The sequence below is a fragment of the Nannospalax galili genome, unplaced genomic scaffold (assembly GCF_000622305.1).
Source record: "Nannospalax galili isolate Female #2095 unplaced genomic scaffold, S.galili_v1.0 scaffold842, whole genome shotgun sequence".
NCBI classification, from domain to species: Eukaryota; Metazoa; Chordata; class Mammalia; order Rodentia; family Spalacidae; genus Nannospalax; species Nannospalax galili.
In genome coordinates, this window is record NW_008349291.1 from 916,085 (window position 1) to 935,287 (window position 19,203).

Consider the following 19,203-nt stretch of genomic DNA (forward strand, 5'->3'; position numbering starts at 1 on the left):
ATACGCCATCATCCTCACCATCTGACATGATGTGGTCCCCCAGCCACAGCATCTCTCTCAAGCCTGGCCAGCTCTGGAGTGGAGCCTCCAGAGTCCTGCCTGTGAACACTTGTGCGAAATGGAGTGTACCTGGAGGGCTACCGCTTGGCCAGGCCACAGGTGGTTCCCACCCTCACCCAACCCAGCCCCAGGAACTGCATCAGGGAAATCAATGCTTGAGAAAGTTTCCAGCTGATCAGAACGTGACTGTCCAGGCCTGGGTCTCCCCTAGGAGAACTTGTGATCCATGGATGGGAATTTGGGGGAGCCACACCCGTGAGAATTGCCATTTATTCCCTAAGTTGCCAAAATCATCACCAAGGATTCACCAAGGGGTGCGAAGGGAACAAGGAGGCTCAAACACTGATTGGGGGTTGTCAGGAGTTTGGAGGGAGGTGGAATGGGTGGGGGGAACCCCAGCTGTCCCTCCCCCTTCTAATGCCACAGAAAAGGGTCCTCCTCTGGCTGGCTCCCCTCCTTATCCCCCATGTCCAGTTTCTCTTGGGGGGAGGTAGGTAGGGGACTTGGGAAGAGGGCGTAGTGTGAGTGGGCCCCAGGAGGGGGAAGGGCGCTGGGGGGAGGATTCCCCCATTTCACATGCACTCACAACACTGATCTCCCAGGGAGCAGAAACTGGGGAAGCCGGCCGCACCAGGCCTCCCTCTCGCCCTGGATTATAGGAGGAAAGGGTTAGTGTTGGGGGCCGGAGGACCCGGGGGCATCATAGGGGGCAGGCCAGGACCTCCACCAAGCGGAGAGATGTAGGTAGGTGGTGCTCCAGGGACTGGGGGCACAGGACTAAGACGGAGCTGGTTCAGGGTGAGCGTTGCAGGAGGTGCTGGCTGGAAAGGATTGGTGACGGAGGGGCCCATGGCCGGAGCTCCTGCAAGGAGAGAAAATGACAGACACAGGGAGCAGTCAGGAAGTGCTGATCCATCTAGTGTCTATGTGTCTGGATATGCCCAGGTGGGCAGAAATATCCTGCTTCATGAGAGGTCAACTCCAGAAGGACTACAGGGGGGACCCAGGGCACAAGGCAGCCCACACTCCACTTACCGCTTGGCAGGAATGGGTTGGAAGCCTTGGCTCCTGGTGGTGTGGGGCCTGGCCGGCTCACCAGCGAGTCCAGGTCCACGAGGGCCGCATTAGGCCCCAGGAATGACTCCGGAGTCTTCCGTGTGGGGGGTGTGGGATTTGGGGTGGCAGCAGGTGGGGGACTCCCAATAGCCTCAGCCAGAGACCCCCCAACCCCACTCATGTCGAATGCCCCAGGGCTGCGGGCCGGCACCTCTCCTGCGAGCAACTCCAATTCCCCTGGAAGGAGGCAGAACAGAGCTCAGAGGGGCTGACTGAGAGGCTGAAAGAGAACAGGCTGAGGCCTCAGGAAGAACAGAGCTGCAGACCGACAGACTGAGAGGCAGAGTCCAGACTCAAAACTATGAGGGTCTTATTCCAGAGAACAGGTACAGAGGGAATGATGGAATCAGGGTGTCAGGATAACCAGAGGCACCAATTTCGGGCAAGAACCATTGAAAGGAAGTTCAGTCACTAAGAGGTCATCTCTAGTAACCAAACAACATCAGCCCCCATAGGCAAACGTGGCTGTGGACGCAAGACACTGATAAGAAGGCCCAGCCCATGCCTGTGGTTTTTCCAGTCAGTACTGAGTACAGTTGTCAGTAGAGGCAGGTACTAGCCTGCTCTGGGCTGACTTCAGAGCTGCACAGCTAAGCAGAGGACAGCCAGGAACAAGCAAGGAACAGGAGAGTGACAGCATGCTGATTCCACCTCCCTAATTCTTGTCCCCACTCAGTAAATGATCTGGAGGCAGAAGGAGTCACTGGGGGGCACTTGGGTAGGGATCTCCTCTGTGAGGAGGGGTGGCTGAGTTTGACTTACGTTGCCATGCTGCACTGGCAGGCCCTGCATGAGACAAGGTGAGGCAGGAGGGGGGAACGCAAGAGAACTGGGTTGTGGTGGCTCCTGGGAAGCCAAGAGTGGCAGCTCACCTGTGCTGCTCCCAGAGGTTGGCAGGGCAGTTCGGAGTCGGTCAAAGTCTGAGAACTCATCAGGCTCTGTGTCAAAGCCCCCAACTGCTGTGGGACCAGGACGTTCAGCTTAGCACCTGACCAGGGAGCCCTCTTCAGCCTCCACCCCAAGACCCAGGCAAACTTCTCAGCACTAACATGAGGGACTGCCACCCTACCCCAACATACTGCTGCCCAGTACCTGCAGTGCCATTCGTGCTAGGCTTGGCAGGTGAGCCCCCCCAGGGGTCTGAGAAGGCTGGTGCCGGTGCCCAGGGATCAGAAGCTGGGGGTCCACTGATGGGGGCCCCGCCTAGGGAAAAAAAGAGGCATATGGATGAGCAGCCTCTCCTGCTTGGATAGCTGCTGCCTCTCAATCAGTGGCTGTTCAAACCCACCCAAACCACCAGCCTCCATCTAGGCCCTTCTGCTTGTGCACAGCCAAGGGCAGGGCCTCACCCATACCTGTCCAGCTCGAAGTCTGCTCGTAGCCCTATCTCCCTTACCTCCCCATCCCTTGTCCAACCAGGCACCAAAGTCCCTTCATAGCCTGCCCCATGCATTCATGCCTTCTCTGCCCTGGCCATCTCATATGACCCTCACGGTGGGGCCCAGGGCACTCCATCCTAAAGTGATGCCTGGACCAGGGGACTGCAAGATGCTCACCATCAGAACTTCCCCACGGGTCAGGCGTGGGCCCCTCTCCAGCTGCAGGGGCTGGAGTCCCACCCCAAGGGTCAACAGAGGGCCCTGCAGGGGCTGCAGGCCTCCAGGGATCCCCAGAGGCTGGCGTTGGGGCTGGACCACCCCAAGGATCAGCAGCTGGAGGGACAGCAGGTCCCCCCCAAGGGTCTGAGGCAGGAGCAGCCACAGGAATGGCAGTAGCCACAGGCGCTGGGCCCCCCCAGGGATCTGAGGTCTGTGGAGGAGCCGGGGCTGTAAAGACGTCAGCAAGATCCATGAGAGACGACTGTAGGAGAGAGAAGAGAGGAAGTATGAGGGAAGAGGCAGACACAGAGACAGGAGCCATCACAGCTGCCTGCACCTCCTTGCCACCTCCAACCTGAAACTGCCTATTCCATCCACCTTCCCAACCTTCCACCCAGTTCTCCCTCCACAGGGCTCTGATTACCCTCCTCCCACCATGGCCCCAGTCCATTCCTGCACAGCAGCCCCCAGATCCTATGAGATCCTATGAGGGAAGACAGAGGCTAAGCACCCCCCTGGTGGCCAGCAGAGCCTCAAGGCCTTCTCACCCACTGAGTGCCTTGGCTACATTTTTAAGCTGATCCTGCCCAGCACTCCCCACAGGAAACCCTCCTTGAGCTCCTGCCCAGTCACCTTGATCACACCGCTCCTGATGCCCTATCATTATCCCACAGTGACCACCATGCAGCAGGCTGCCTGGTACTGTGTGTCCACACGCACACACTTGAGCAATGGCCTGGTGTTCCGAGAGTAGGCATGCAACTTGGGCCCAACTAACCAGAGCCACCCCACATATATTCACTCCCATCAGTAACCTACAAGGGCAATGATCCCAGAGAGAGGAGAAGGCCATACTCATGCTCCAAGTGTGAGAAACAGAAGGAGAAACAAGTGAGGACTGCCACAGCCAGACGGAGGCCCTCAGGCCTAGAACAGCCTGAGTAAGCCCTGTTGATTGTTAAAAAAGCTTCACTGGGGTTCAGGCTGTCGCTCAGCTGGTAGAGTACTTGCCTCACAGGCACAAAGCCTTAGGTTCAATCTCCAGCACCGCAGAAGATCAGGCATGGTGGTACACGCCTATAATCCCAACTCTCAAGAGAGTTAAGAAGATCAGTTCAAGGTCATTCTTAGCTGCATAGAGTCCAAGGCCAGCCTGGATTACACAAGGCCCTGCCTCATTTTTTTTTTTGTTTAAAAAAAAAAAAAATGAGGTAGGGCCTTGTGTAATCCCGGCTGGCCTTGGACTCTATGCAGCTAAGAATGACCTTGAACTGATCTTCTTAACTCTCATGAGAGTTAAGAAGATCAGTTCAAGGTCATTCTTAGCTGCATAGAGGCCAAGGCCAGCCTGGTTTACACAAGGCCCGGCCTCATTTTTTTTTTTTTTTAAAAAAAAGGCCTCAAACACATGGCCAGCAGCCATCTGTTCTCCATGTATCCAATCCGGAAGCAGCTAGCCCCAAGGTGTGAAGGCAGGGTCCACAGAGTAATAAAGACACTCACACAGAACACTGAATGGGAAGAGGTCACAGGGGTGCTGCTGCAGTCCCGACCCCAAAAGTGCACCTGGTTCTAACACTGAAGAACAGAAGGGCTGCCCGGCCTAGCCTTGTCCACCTGGCCTAGCCCTGTCCTCCTGGCCTAGCCCTGTCCACCTACAGCCCTGTCCACCTGGCCTAGCCCTGTCCTCCTGGCCTAGCCCTGTCCACCTGGCCTAGCTCTGTCCTGGCCTAGCCCTACCTACCCAGCCTAGCCCAGTCTACCCCCAAAGCCATGAAAGAATGAGTCAGCACAACCGGGAAGCCAGGAGAACCTAGTAAGGTCTGCGGCACAGCTGCAAGCATGGGCTGAGTGGACTGGCTGTATTCCACCTGCAGCGTCTCCTAGACAGGGCATGAGAGGCATCGGCAAAACAGGATGGACAGACCCATGTCCTGCTGTAGCCCATCAGGCTCCTGCTATGGTTCTGGGCCCTCTTTCCTTCAGGCACAGTGACCATAGGGGCAGTGTGGGGGCAATGCAGTTCTCTGACCTAGCACTCACTTCACAGGGCAATCACTTCTGTCCACAGGAAGCAGGGCAGGAGCTAGGAGCTCTCACCTGGAGAAGAGACAGAGCACACGCACTCACCTCCTCCTTGCCCCCAGTCTCCCTCTTGCTCTCCTCTATGGCCATCTGCAGCCTGAGGTCATCCCCACGACGAATCCGCTCTTCCTGTGGGGGTGCAGAAGCAGCCGGCAGAGGCAGGATTCAGAACATGAGCTCTGGGAGGGCTGCTGACCTGACCTGGAAGGCACCAACCACCCTCTCCCACCCTGACAACAGCGATGGAAAAATTAAAATGGGATGTGGACAACACATGGAATGGGAAATGGGACACCTGGGTCAAAGGTGAGGTGGGAGCAGAGAAGCACGTGTAGTCCATGGGAGGGAAGCGTGTAGGATACTACAGAAGGGACAGCTGGGCCTGGCTGTGTACATGGCTGAGGAACCCCCTGAACCCAGGAAGCACAAGTGGTCCCTCTCATCCTGGCCTCTTGCTGGGACACGAGACTCACAGGTGCTTGTGCCCCTAGTTAGTCCTAGCAGGTCTACCCAGTGTCCTTGCTGTCCACCCTGGCTTGTTTGGCCCAAGGTCCTACAGCTAAAGATACTGAGGGGTAATATACCTAGTACTTCAGGATGGAGCAAGGACCCAAGGACCTGAGTAAGGTGTGGGGGAGCCCTGGGAGGGGCAGGGAGGCCGCGCTGACCTTATCGTGCTCCTCTCGGCTCAAACTAAGGGCCAGCTGGAGCTGAACGTCATCCTCGGGGCCGCAGGACGGGGGCTGGGGGAGAGAGAGTGTGAGGGGCAGGGCAGGGAGAGCCAGAGCCAGAGTAATAGGCAGAGAGGCAGGCCAACAAAGGGCTAGGGGCAGATGGACAGGCAGCTAGGGCTCGGCAGGATCATGAGAGAAAGGGGACTAGCTCCCCCAAATCAGTAGGGAAGGGCAGAGAAAGAAAGACACTGGGCACCTGAAAGCACAGCTCCCAGAAGAGGGAGAAGTCAGGGATGAAGGACAGGAAGGACCAGAAAACAGACAGAGCAGGCCAGGGAGAGCAGGCCAGGGTTCCAGTGAGGAGCAGGAAGAGGTAAGGAGGATGAGGCATGGAGACAGGATGGCAGAGTAAGTCAATCCCTCTCCCACTGCAGTGCCTGGTACCTGATCAGCCTCCTCCTTGCTCATGGCCAGGGCCAGCTGGAGCTGCAATTCCTCCTCCCCGCTGCTCTGTGGCCAAGCCTGCTCTGCCTCAGGTGGGGGTCCAGAGCCCACAGCTGCTGAGGAGGCTGCTGGGAGGGAGAAGGTAAGACAAAGATGGACCAGGGACCAAGAGATGGAAACCCATGGCTAGAGATGGGGCTGTTACTGCCCAATTCCCAGCACCCCCTCCCTGCCCCCAAGATTTGTGAGGACCAAACATGGGAAGGTCAGGAGCCAGAGTCCAGGGAGGGGCAAAGGGCAGCCCCACCCTCAGAAGAGCAAGTCTGCTGATAAGGAGAGGGAAAGACCAGGGTCCCTGTAGGACACCAGGGTCCAGGCTCCAGAGGGTTCCTCCCTGGTTTCCTAGCTGGAACTCCCAGTAGGAAAGTCTGTTTCCAGGGAGAACTGCAACTCTGGCAGAAACAACTAGAACTTCAGAGGGAAGGATAGCACCTGTCCAGACTGCAAGGGCCCAGTTTATTTTCTTTTTTCCATTTACTTTATTTATTTATTTATTTATTTTAATTTATATATATTTAATGTGTATGAGTGTTTTGCTTGCATGAATGTAAGTATACCTACACATGCCCACAAAGGCCGGAAAAGGGCATACAGATCCCCTGGAACTGGAGTTTTGGAAGGTTGTTAGCTACCATATGGGTGCTAGGAACCAAACTCTTCTGCAAGAAGAGCCAGTGCTCTTAACCACTGCACCATCTCTCCAGCCCCTAGGGCCCGGTTTCAATGACGGGAAGAGGACAAGAACTCTTGGTCTCAGGAGCAAGACAAGATGAAAGGGTTGAGACTATATTAAGGTTAGAACCTGGCTTCAGGGCCAGCAGAAATGCCCCCAGCAGAGGGCTAAGATCTGATCTCTGTAGTCAGCACCTCTCATCATCCTTCAGGCCTTGGCACAAGGCTCAGGCACTGTCTTCTGGCTTCACAGTGGTCCTTGATCCCTGACATAGGGCAGGCTCTACCCAGAGCTCCAGCAATTGTCCAGAGCAGATCCACATACCATAGCAAGTGATCTGCTCCTGTTCCCAACCACTCAATTCTCACCAATGACCAGTCTCGGCTTCTCCTGAAGACAGCCCTGGGGGCTGGAAAGACGGCTCAGCAGTTAAGAGCACTGGCTGTTCTGGCAGAGGACCTGGATTCAAATCCTAGCACCTACATGGCAGCTAACAACTGTCCATACCTCCAGTTCCAGCGGATCCAATGCCCACTTCTGGCCTCCATGGGCACTGCACAGCACTTACATACACGTAGACATAACACTCATACACATTAAAAATAAAAATAAAGGGGCTGGAGAGATGGCTCAGCGGTTAAGAGCACTGACTGCTCTTGCAGAGGACCTGGGTTTGATTCCCAGCACCCACATGGTAGCTACGAACCATCCTTAACTCCAGTTCCAGGGGAATTCGAAGCCCTCTTCTGACCTCCTCAGCATTGTATGACATGGGTACACTCACATACATGCGGGCAATATACTCATATGCATAAAATAAAAATAATAAATAAAAAATTTAAAAATAAAAATAAAGACATCCCTGGGAAGAACCCTAAACAGTATCTCAGCAAGTGGGTACTGGGAACCCCCACCTCTTTACCACACCTTTGCCTTGCAAATACCTGGTGGCCCCACCTCACACTTCATGGGGAAATAGATATCAACCAGCAACTAGGAGCCTTCCAGTGACCAGCTGTCCGGCTTCATGCTTCCTGTGGCTTCCTGTCCTTCCCAGTCCTCTCTAACTCCCATAGCAGCCTCCCTCCCCCCTCCTCAAGCAGCTTGCTCTAGGACATGGGTTAGCAACCTATGCCCTGTGGCCAAAGCCTGTTCTTTAAATGTTTGACAAGCAAAATAAAAGAGTATGTCAAGATGTATACAAACTGCCAGAAATTCAAATTTCAGAGTCCATGATATGCAGAACATATGACCAGGCTCCTCATTTATGTGTGGACCAGGTGAAGTTTATGTCCCAGGATCGGCAAAACTGAAGCTTGGTCTCTGGCTCCCACAGAAGCCTGGCCAACTCCAACTGCTAAATAAAAGCCCTCCTGTGGGAACTGAGGCAATGGCTATAGTCTAAGTACTCATTGGACAAAGCGTGAGGACAAGAGTTTGGGTCCCCAGACCCACACAAATGCTGAATGGGTGTGGCAGCTAGCCAGGAATTCCAGCCTAGGGTGATAAGACAGGGGATCCCAGAACAAGCTGGTTGTCAAGACTCACCATACTGGCAAGCTCTAGGTTTGACTGAGACCCTGCATTAGAAAACACAGTGGAGAGCAATGGAGGAAGATTCCTAGTGGGAACCTTGGGCCTCCACAAACATGGACGCACATTCAAGACATCTGCACACAGGTACGCCCACACACGTGAACATGCATGTTTATCACACATACAAATTGAAGAAAAAAAGAAAACCTTTCATGACGTCAACCAGACATTTTCCTAGCTACAAACAACATTCCTCAACTCAACCCAACCCACCCCATGCTCTGTAGCCTGCCCTCCTCACCTCCCACACCCTACTAGTGTTCTCTACCCTCCTGGTCACTCCTGAGCACCCCCAGGTTCCTTCCCTCCCTCCACTGCATTCCCTGCTTTAAACTCTACCTGAGCACATTTCACTGTGCCCCTACATCTGGAGTGGGAGCTCACACTGACCAAAAACATGCTTTATCAGACAGAAGTCCCCTGCCAGAGTCAGGGAAAGAGGTTCCCTCCTGTTCTGTCTGCTCTACCAGGTCCAGCTGAGCTCGTCTCCAGGGCAACACTTGGCTCCTCCATCTCCGTGAGTGCTTACTGATATAGCACTGCCACCTGTGCCTCTGTATTCCTTCAGTTTTCCCTGCCCTGGTCCCTAGCAGGATAAAATGAACTTCCCAGTATGACCCAGAACCCACACCTGCCTGTCACAAAACATGTCCTAGACAGATCATGGCTTTTCAACATAGGATGCACATTAGACTTTCTCTTTACACTATTTCGATTTCTTCTTAAGCGCACATCATGACCACCCACCAAACTCGAGTTCACCATTTACAAGAAACATCCTAAACCAGGCATGGTGGTGCACACCTTTAATCCCAGCACTCAGGAGGCAGAGACAGGCAGCAGGCAGATCTCTGAAGAAGGGGGGCAAGGGGGAGGGGGAGAGGGGAGGAGGAGGGAGGGGAGGGGAGGAAAGAAAAGAAGGATGGGGAAAGATCCTAAACCCTCACAAAGGAGGCTCAAAGGTCTTGCCATGCCCCTGCTGTGGCCCTCCCCTCAGTGCTGGCCTCATTCCTGTGCCACTCAGGGCCTTCGCACTGCTCTTTTCAAAGAAGGATAAGGAACAGGCCAGAAGGACAGCTCCATCAGACTGTGTGTCCCTGGCAGGGGGCTGTCCTGACCCTTTCGTTGGGGATTCCCCAACCCCAAATACTCTGGCAAGATTTGGATGCACCTGCCTGGATACTCCAAGGACCAACCTAGGAGTCAGGGACGCTGCTGGATGCCCTGGGAGTCTAGACATGCCTGGGTCCAAGGGAAGTGTTTGCAAAATTATGGACAAGCTGAGTGCAATTTCTCACATCTGAGGCCTCACAACACAAGCCAAAGAGAAGCAGGAGGGCTGAGCAGCCGGACTGGCGCACAGGAGCAGAGGACAGATCCTGGGCTGCCAGGGCTTCCAGGAGTAGGAGTCGAGCCTCACCCGTGGCAGTCTGTGCCAGCTTCTCCTTCGTCTTGAGCGCATGTGCACGCTCCTCCCGAAGTCGATCCTCGTCTCGGAGCAGAGCCACCAGCTGCTTGGCCTTCTCCCGTACATTCACCCCCTGGTCCTTGCCGTCACGGTCCACATACTGGAAGTCCTTCAGTGTCTGCACAGCATACATGTTCTCCTTGCACTGCTGCGACACACGCTCAGAGCCAGTCTTGATGAGGTACTCCATCAGTGTCATGGCCTGTGGGGTGAGGGTACACCGTCACTGACACTGAACACCACTGGAAAACGGATTAAAGGCAGCGGCCCAAGTTCCAGTCCACAGCCCACTGTCCACAGTAGAGAGCAGCGTGGCCTAAGAAGGAGAGAAGCAGAGACAGTGAACAACAACACACTGTGCTCAGTGAGAGAAGTCAGGCACAGAGGCCACAGTGCATGGGCCCATGGCTAAGAACTGTACAAAGAGAAAACTTCAGACATAGGGATCATGGGTTGCTGGGGACAGGTATCAGTAGGGACTATTCAGCAGACACAATGAACATGTTCTTCCACCAGACAAAAGTGGTCGCCCAGCACCGAATGTACCAGATGCCACTGGTACAAAAAGGTGACTGCCATATGGAAACTGGAGATATGTCAATACGGCTCAATAAATGTAATGGAGAACAAGGCAGCAGCCTCCACCCAGGCATCACTTACAGTCACAAAACGCCCATGTCCCACAGACAAAAATCTAAAGCAACATGGCCAATGAAAGCTGCACTCATCAGATGTGTGTGGAGAACGGCCCAGACTGCCTCTGCCTGATCCTTGTCATCCTGGTGCAGGAATGTGATGCTGTAGGGTCCTTCCAGGCCTGGGCTCTCTCAGGAAGGATATGTACCCAAGGTCAGCCAGACCAGGATGACTGGACAAGGTGAGGCAACACTGCTGTTCAAGCTGCATCCTCTGCAGTCTTCTCTATTTTGTAACATGCAAACACATTCCCTTTTCAACAGGTTAAAATTAAATGGTTGATGGGGCACCAGGAGTGGTGTGGCTCACACCTTTAGTCCCAGCACTCCAGAGGTGGAGGCGGAGGCAGGTAGAGATCTGTGAGTTCAAGCGCAGCCTGGTCTACACAGTGAGTTCCAGGCTGGCTGGGGATACAAGGAGACCCTGTCTCAAAAAGACAAAAAAAAAAAAAAAAAAGTTGGGGGGGGGGGGGGGGGGCGGGACTTGGGCTCAAGGTCCAGTTTCCACAGCAAGTTGGAGTCATGGTCCCTTTAAGATTTATGGAAAGTCTAGCCACTGGGAGAGTCTAGCCTGGGAGAAAGCCACACCTTAGTTCTGTGGGTGACTGCAGGGGTTTCTTGAAGCCCCCAAAACTCAAAGATCTCAGGTATATTGGGAGGCAGAGGAACGCGGGTCTCTGTGAGTTCAAGGCCAGCCTGGTCTACATAGTGAGTTCCAGGCCAGCTACAGGGAGACCCTGTCTCAAAAAAAGACGAAAAAAAAAAAAGAACAGATCTCAGGTATAGAATGGAACAGAATGGAATGGAAAAATGAGATAGAGATGGCAGCGGCCACAGCAGCTAAGCTCTGGCTAAGCAGCAAAACTTGCTGCACAGTGCTGCTGTGGGCTACTGAAGCTCTGGAACACACACATACACTTTGAGACACTACTTTGGTATGTAGGCCACACTGGCCTCAAAACTCACAGGCTTGGGGCTGGAAAGATGGCTCAGCAGTTAAGACACTGACTGCTCATGCAGAGGACCTGGGTTCAATTCTCAGCACTCACATGGCAGCTAACAACTGTCCCTAACTCAGTTCCAGGAGATCCGACGCCCTGTTCTGACTTCCCAGGGCATTACATTTTATACACAAGCACATAAAATAAAAATAATAAATAAAATATTTTTTAAAAAACTCACAGTAAGCCGGGCATGGTGGCGCACACCTTTAATCCCAGCACTCGGGAGGCAGAAGCAGGTGGATTTCTGTGAGTTCAAGGCCGGCCTGGTCTGCATAGTGAGTCCCAGGCCAGCTGGGGCTACAGGGAGACCCCCATCTCCAAAAAAAAAAAAAAAAAAAAAAAAAAAGAACAGGCTTCTACCCTGGCCTCCTCAGTGCTGGGATCATAGCTGTGTGCTACCACCCTCTGCTCTGTAAAGGCTTTCTGAAGGTGCGTTAAGTGTATTTACATCTGATTAGTCCTTAACTGGTCCCAGAGGTGTTTACTCTCAGAGGAGAGAGGGAAAAAGTAGAGATTTCTATGCATGGTTACACCCCAAGGGGAAAGGCAAGACGCAGTCCAGGTCCAGAACTCCAGAGGCCCATACGCTTTGGAATCCAGAATCTTCCTGAGTCAGACCAGGAAAACCGTACACAGGGACACACATGGGAACTCTGAGAAAGGAGCTCTGGCAACAGTCACCACCAACAGTCATGCCAAAGGGACCCACACCATACATATAAAGGATTTCATTTCGGTGATCAACGCACTTTGCACCAAATGGAGTATGAAAACCTTCATTCTCGTAGCTCTCTGGACTTTGGAATTGCAGCTGAAGATTATGAACCAGGAAATAGCCCAAATATCCAGCCACAGTGAGGTGTATACACAAACTGTTATAAATGCGCTGGGCTACCCGGTGCAAAACTATAAAAAGTATCAGTGTCGCAACTGCGAACACAACAGAGAGGCAGAAATCAATGCCCTGGACTCGGTGAGCAAAGGAAACAAGACCCAAAAGAACACACACTGCTGGTCCCATACATAGCAAGTTCCAGAACAGTGTTAGCAGACAGTACAGTACCCCTGCGGGAAGGAAAGCATGAGGAATCCCTGGGGATCTGAGCAGGTCCTCCACCACGCTCCAGGCCAAGACCACAGGTGTACATATTCACAAAGGCTCATTAGGCTGTACACTCCCTGAGCAGATGCACCATACCTCAGTGAAAAGCTTTGAACCTTATTTTCAAGGTGGGCAACTGGATAACCCACAGTCCTTGTTAATTTTCAGAAGTTTTGCCAAGTTAGGAACAACAGGGTGTTCTAATCCTCTTCCTACATACAATGTCAGTACATTTCTTCATAAAGAACCAGAGTCTCTGTCTAGCTACTCAGCAATCACAGAGGAAGGGGCCTGGCTGTGTTCCAATAAAACTTTATTTACAAAAGCAAGCCATGCATGAGAGTTGACCCATGGCCTATAATTTGCTGATTTGAGATAAAGACTGGGAAGACTAAGGCCCTGCATTCCTCGGAGAACATAATCAAGAGGGTGACTCCCAGCCTGCCAGGCCCCCAAAGCACATATTCTTTCTCCAAAAGGGGTGACTGGACCCACAAAGTGTCACCAGGCAGGGCCTCGGCACAGCAGGAAGAATCAGAGATTCAAGCAAGTAAAAGCCCCAGTTATAACCACACAGGCTGGGTACTTCCAAGCACTCAAAAGACAGACAAGACTGGCACCCCAAGATTCCTGCTGAGGGAACTACACAATCAGAATCTGGGGTAAACTGCTCTGTACTGACTCTAAGAATAGTTAAGTGTATCTGTCAGAATCCAAAGAACTGTACCTGGGAAAGGTAGATTTTTCTTTGTGCAAATCTTATTTTAGTACATCTATCTTTAAAGATGTCCTTCACTGCTGGAGGCTGTCAGGTCCTCTACCAGCCCCTCCGACCATAACAATTCAACCCCTACTTACCCAGAAGCTGCCTGAGGGGCTAGGGCAGGGTCTAGGCAACATCTGATCAGGCAAGGCTGGCTTCCCAGAACCATCTGACAAGGGGCGGGCCCACAGGGAACCCAGGACCAGAGATGTGGAATGAACACAGGGACCAAGATTCAGCTCTACCTGGATTCCCCATCAGTCCCCCGAAGCAACCTAGGCTCACCTGCATCTCCTGTTATCACTTCCCTGCCATGTGCCATCTCCAGTCGTCAGGATCGAACACTCCAGGACTCCCCGGCCCTGCCTAAGGGCTCCCTGTTCCATGCCCCTAGCAGCACAATCCCAGTCCCTGATGAGCAAGGATCTATAGTCCAGGGCCCCTCCAGACTGACCTCCCTATACACACCCATCTGCACTAAAACCCCCAAAGCCAGTCCCTCCTCCTCCTCACCCCTAGAGAAGGGCCTGCCTGTGTCCCTGGGCCTTTTCTCAATTCTCAGGAGGGCAAACGTCACCTAGTCTTTCAAGGAAGTCCAGTAACTAACTTCACCAATGATTAAATGTGAGCCATGACCCAATCTTGGTGTACTGCGATAGGCATGAAATGGGCCTCAATTCTCTAATTCAGTATGTAAATGGTACTATATCTCTGGGCCTCAGTCTCGATCCCTGCCTGAGCAGAAAGTCTTTGCAATCATCCATGACCGTGTACATTTTGAACTGGATCCATAAGGGCAGGGGCCGGGCTATCCAAAGCAGAAAAACAGCAACAACAGGGTGTTCTGACACTCACCAGCTGGGGTCCTGAGTCACAAGAGCAGTGACTCCTGGGACCTTCCCATTGAAGGAGGGCCAGCAGCTGGCCTAAGGTTCCACAGTTGAGACTGCAATCCAGTCACCTGGCCCAGCCTATGCCCTTAGTCCCTTTGCCACAACACTGATAAACAGAATGACCAGGGGTAGGGAGTCGGGGTGCCAGTCTTGTTTTAAAAAGCAAAATACAGCCAAGGCCTGGTAAGGCAGGCAAGTAATTCCAGCCACTTAGGAGACTGAGGAAGACGAGAAGTTCAAGGCCTACTCAGGCTACAGAGCAATTAATTCTAAGGCCTGTCCGGGTAATTCATGAAAACTTTACCTCAAAATAAAGAGTAAAAAATAACTGCAAATGTAGATGAATAGTAAAGCATTTGCCTGGTATACGTGAGACCCTAGGTTCAAAACACAGTACAAGGGGAAAAAGGATACACTCAAAACTTCTTAAAATGTTATACAATAGTGTCTCCTGATCCATAAGTTCTACATCTACATATTCAACCTTTCATGAATCAAAAATATTTGGGAAGAGCCAAGCATGGTGGTGCATGCCCGTAATCCCAGCACTTGGGAAGTAGAAGCAGAAGATTAGTTCATCCGCAGCTACAGAGTTCAAAGCCAGCTGAAGCTATATCCATAAGATCCTGTCTCAAAAATCTAAATAAATGAATAAAAAATATATACTTGTGGGGCTGGAGAGATGGCTCAGTGGTTAAGAGCACTGACTGCTCCTGCAGAGGACTCGGGTTCAATTCCCAGCACCCATATGGTGGCTACGAATCATCCTTAATTCCAGTTCCAGGGGAATCGGAAGCCCTCTTCTGACCTCCGCGGCATTGCACGACACGGGTGTACTCATATACATGGAGGCAGCACACTCATACGCATAAAATAAAATATTAAATATACATATATACATATATATATATATATATATATATATATAAAAACACACACACACACACACAGACACACACACATGCAAGCCCATGGAGTGACATTATGCTTATAATCCCAAAACTCAAGAGGCAGGAAGATTACTGCAAATTTGAAACCAGCCTTACACAGCGAGATCCAAAGAAAATTTAGGGGGAAAAAATAGTGAGAGCAAAAGAAAACAAATAAATTTAGAGAAAAAAGAAACCTGCCCATACTGTCTTTTTCCTTGTCATTACTCCTTAGTGACCCAGTATAACAAGTATAACAATACTTCATACTGTTGCACTGTCCTAGGAGCTGTAGGTAATCTAGAGATGACTTGAAGCAAGTGGGAGGGTGTACATAGGTTATATGCAAATTCTGCACCATTTATGGGACACTTGGCCAACCTCAAGGTCTGGTAAAGTGGGAGACCTGGAACCAGTACCCATTATACTGAGGGTGACTGTGTGTGTTACCAAGAGTTAACATTGAAATATCTTCAACTGTCCCCGCTTGGGGACCATACCCGGGCGCTGACCTTGTACACGTGCCTCCAGTTCTTGCCGTGATCATTGAGCCGCTTCCAGATCATGCTCATGATCTCCGAGAAGGCCACGACATTGTAGGTGAGGTCGGCGATCTCGGACATGAGGGAGCTGGATGGGCCCCAGGGGTCATTGCTTGTGGCCTCCCGGACCTTGATCTCAGCCTCTGAGTAGTTGTGAACAATATTCTTCATCTGACGTCGTAGCGATGAGGTCGACATGGTGCCCAGTGGTGGTGTTGAGGGGCACCGGCCCCTTGGGGCACCAAGAGACAAGGCAACTCAACAGAGGGAGACCACAGCAGACTCTGGCAGATCACCACATCTGAGGAAGGAAAGAATCTTGGAAACACAAAGGAGACATAACGTTACCCAGAGCATGAGCCTGCCCCTCCAAAGTTTCCCTATCACTCCTGAAGGTAAACAAGATGCGGACTGGCTCAGAGGGCTCCGTCCCTTGTTACCCTCTATCTGAAAGTTACCCCATCCTTCTTTCAGTTCCTCAAACACGCCTGGCTTCTTCCTGCCTGGGGCCCCTGCTCAGCTGAGGCAGAACATGCAGTGATAGGTCATGGGCAAAAGGGCCGGACTATGTCAGTGCATACCCCAATTCAAGCTCTTCTCAACTTGGTAGGCCTCAAACTCTGGACCTCAGTCTTCTCTTTTGCAAAATGAGGCTCTGTGTGATAAGGGGCCTAGTAAACAGAAGGCACTCAGTAAAGGCTGGTCAGCTGTCACAGGACCTTTATCCTGCTCACAAGTTCTTGCTTCCTTACCAGGGATATCCACACTTCCCCAAGACTCTGATTTAACTTCCCAGACCTGCACCCAAATATCATGGTCACTGCTCCCAAAGGAGCTTATAATTATAAGCAGACTGTCACTCTCATGACTTTAAACCCATATGCTCGATTCTGTAACTAAGGTTGACACAAGCCCCATGGTGGCAGAAACTACATTTGCTTGGACATGGCTTTTCCCTACAGAGAAGCTGGCCCAGAAAAACCATTCAATAAACGGGGCAGGAAGGAAATCAAGGAAGAGGGCAGGAAAAGCCTCTAGAACAAGAGTCCATGGCAGAACAAGCACACAAGGAAAAGGAGGCCAGTGAAACGGTTAGAGATGGTAGGGAGCCAGAGGAGGTGTGCCAGAACAGTGAGGGATGCCTGGGAAGTAAGCGTCCCAAGGGCAGGGAGGGAAGCTCAAGGTTTTAGGGAGGAGAGATAAGGGCTGTAGGAGTCCCACTGATGGGTACCAACTGTGTCACGGGGCACACATTACCTCATTTAACACTTCATGCAGACACTGGGGGTTAATAAACTTGGGCCAAGGCCACGTTGTGAATGGCAAAGCAAACTCAATTATGAGGCCCACTTGAACTCTGAGACACACACATTTAAGTGAACCTAAACAAGTTAACCTGTGCTGAGAACAGCTTATAAGAAACCCCAAAGTAGGAATCAAGCAAATGAGGGCACAACACCAGCAAGCACTTCCACAACCCTTACCTCTTGTTAAGCACCTTTTGAGGGCTTGTATACTTATCAACTCAGTTACGCTGGAGGAAACATAGGCAGTCACCTCCTTGTCCAGGGACATACACCTCACAACTGGAGCAGCCTGGGTCCAGATTACTAGCCTATGCCTCTCCAACAAGCCATGGAGGGAGAGTTACCTAGCCCTACCATGATCCAACCTCAGGGAAGACATAGATCAATGGGTGAGGCTGCCCTCTACCTTGAACTCAAGCCAGAGAACAGAGCACCTGAAAGCAGGTACAATAACTAGTGAAAAAAAGTGGCCAGAGTCCCAGGACAGGCCCAGTCAGACACACTAAGGCAAAGAGATGTCCCAAATACAGAGAAAACACAAAGAGAGCAACAAGGAAAGAGGCACACAGAAAATGGGGGGGGGGGCAGAAACAAGGGAAGCAAGGTAGGAGAACAGAAAGACAGGGAGCCCAAAACAAAACTACAACAAATTCTCTCTCTCTCTCACTCATTCCAGGTTCCCCCCTCCCCCAGGTTCCGGACTAAGACAAGAAAAATGAGATATACTAAAAAGAACACAAAATTTACATTTACATCCTGGCCACATCAGCTACAGCAAAGCAAACCTACTTGTGATGGACTCAGTTTGCTCAACTCTGAAATGAAGGAACGTCTACCTGACAAGCTTGCTGATTAAATAAGATGGGTTCATAAAGTGCTGGGTTCTGTGCCCCACAGAGAGTAGGTGCTCAATAATACTGTCTGCTATTATTATCAGAGAAAAACATTTCCAAAAGGGCGGCCTCTGAAGGTGCGCTATCTTAACACCAAGTTCTTACTTCAAGTATGTTAGAAAACAACCAGCATGTCAAAGCTAATATTTCAGATGAGACCCTGCTTCAGATGAGGCTGGTTTTCATACTAAATTCATTTAGAGAATTATTAAACAGTACAAACGATATGGCAAAATTCTTAAGGCGGAGCTCAAATGACAGCAAACTAAGGGAAACAAAATCTCTAATAGCCAGAGCTCCCAGTTAATTACATACTTACTACTGCTGTTAGGCACCTTTATAAGCACCAACTCAATTAACATGCGGAGACCCGATGTAATACTTGCATTTAGAAGACTAGGACACTGAGGTCTGGAGACAGAAGACAGAAGTCGGCTGCCAACTAGCACACACAGCAAGCAACGGGGACTGATTCCAGAATCAGAGCTCTCAACACCACACCAGAGACCCAGGAACCCGGAGCCTGGGAACCAGAGCAATGGTGACTAAAATGAGACGTGAAAACCAGAGGAGAAGCATGCACCTGGAGGAGACGAGTCTGGGGACACGAAGACACAGAAACCCAGAAATGACAGGAACAGCTTCCTGAGAGAAACACGGCCAGACAGGCAGAGCAACACGGCACAGGCCGGCGGGAGATGCGGGCACTGACAACCCCGAGGACGACACCCCGACCCGGCACAGAGACACAAAGGCCGCCACCGGCTGCCACCCAGAGAGTGCCGGAGGCCGGCCGGAGCCCGCGCGCACAGCCGGGGCCGGAGCACCGGACAGCGGACCCGCCGGGCCGGGACAGCAGCGCTGCGCCCCGGGTCCCAGGCTGTTCTCACCTCGGCCCGCTCACGCGGGGCTCCGGAGGGTCATGACGGTCAGCCCCCTGCCCCCGCTCGGCCTCGGTGTCGCGGGGAGCGCGCCGGGCTGCGGGCGGCGGCGCCGGAAGGGGCGCGGAGAGCCGGGCGGGGGAGGGGAGCCGCCGAGCGCACGGGAAGCAAACGAAGGCGGCGGCGGACCGGAAGCGGAAGTGACCTTGCGCCCCGCCCTCCGCAGCCGGCGCCTCCACTTCCGCGACCAAGCCCGCCCTGGCATCATCACTTCCGGCGTACGGGCACTCCAGATACCCTCGCGTCACTTCCGCGTCAGCTCTCTGGGACGCAGGGAGGCGGCAAGTGGTGGATCGGGCGCACCGGGGCGTCCAGGTGGAAGCCCGAGCCTTCCTGGCCCAACCCTGGGTACAGCGCGCG

General features: G+C 52.3%; 1 protein-coding gene across 10 annotated transcripts; it reads right to left on the reverse strand.

Annotated features, from left to right (window-relative positions):
- Positions 1-306: 306 nt before the first annotated feature.
- On the reverse strand, positions 307-18,910 carry Epn1 (epsin 1). Of its 10 annotated transcripts, none has more exons than XM_029570173.1 (12): positions 18,793-18,910; positions 18,289-18,425; positions 15,673-16,020; positions 9,727-9,976; positions 5,978-6,105; positions 5,528-5,602; positions 4,905-4,988; positions 2,733-3,036; positions 2,269-2,379; positions 2,049-2,135; positions 1,096-1,353; positions 307-922 (listed from the first exon to the last, which is right to left on the reverse strand). In XM_029570173.1, exons 3-12 carry the CDS (start codon positions 15,898-15,900, stop codon positions 714-716), a joined length of 1,734 nt encoding a protein of 577 aa, XP_029426033.1. In that variant the 5' UTR covers positions 15,901-16,020; positions 18,289-18,425; positions 18,793-18,910; the 3' UTR covers positions 307-713. The 10 variants fall into 10 exon arrangements, with proteins under 10 accessions (XP_029426033.1, XP_029426034.1, XP_008844855.1 ...); XM_029570174.1 differs by lacking the exon at positions 18,289-18,425 and adding an exon at positions 16,284-16,373 and having other exon boundaries at positions 18,793-18,888; XM_008846633.3 differs by lacking the exon at positions 18,289-18,425 and having other exon boundaries at positions 5,978-6,102.
- Positions 18,911-19,203: the final 293 nt, after the last annotated feature.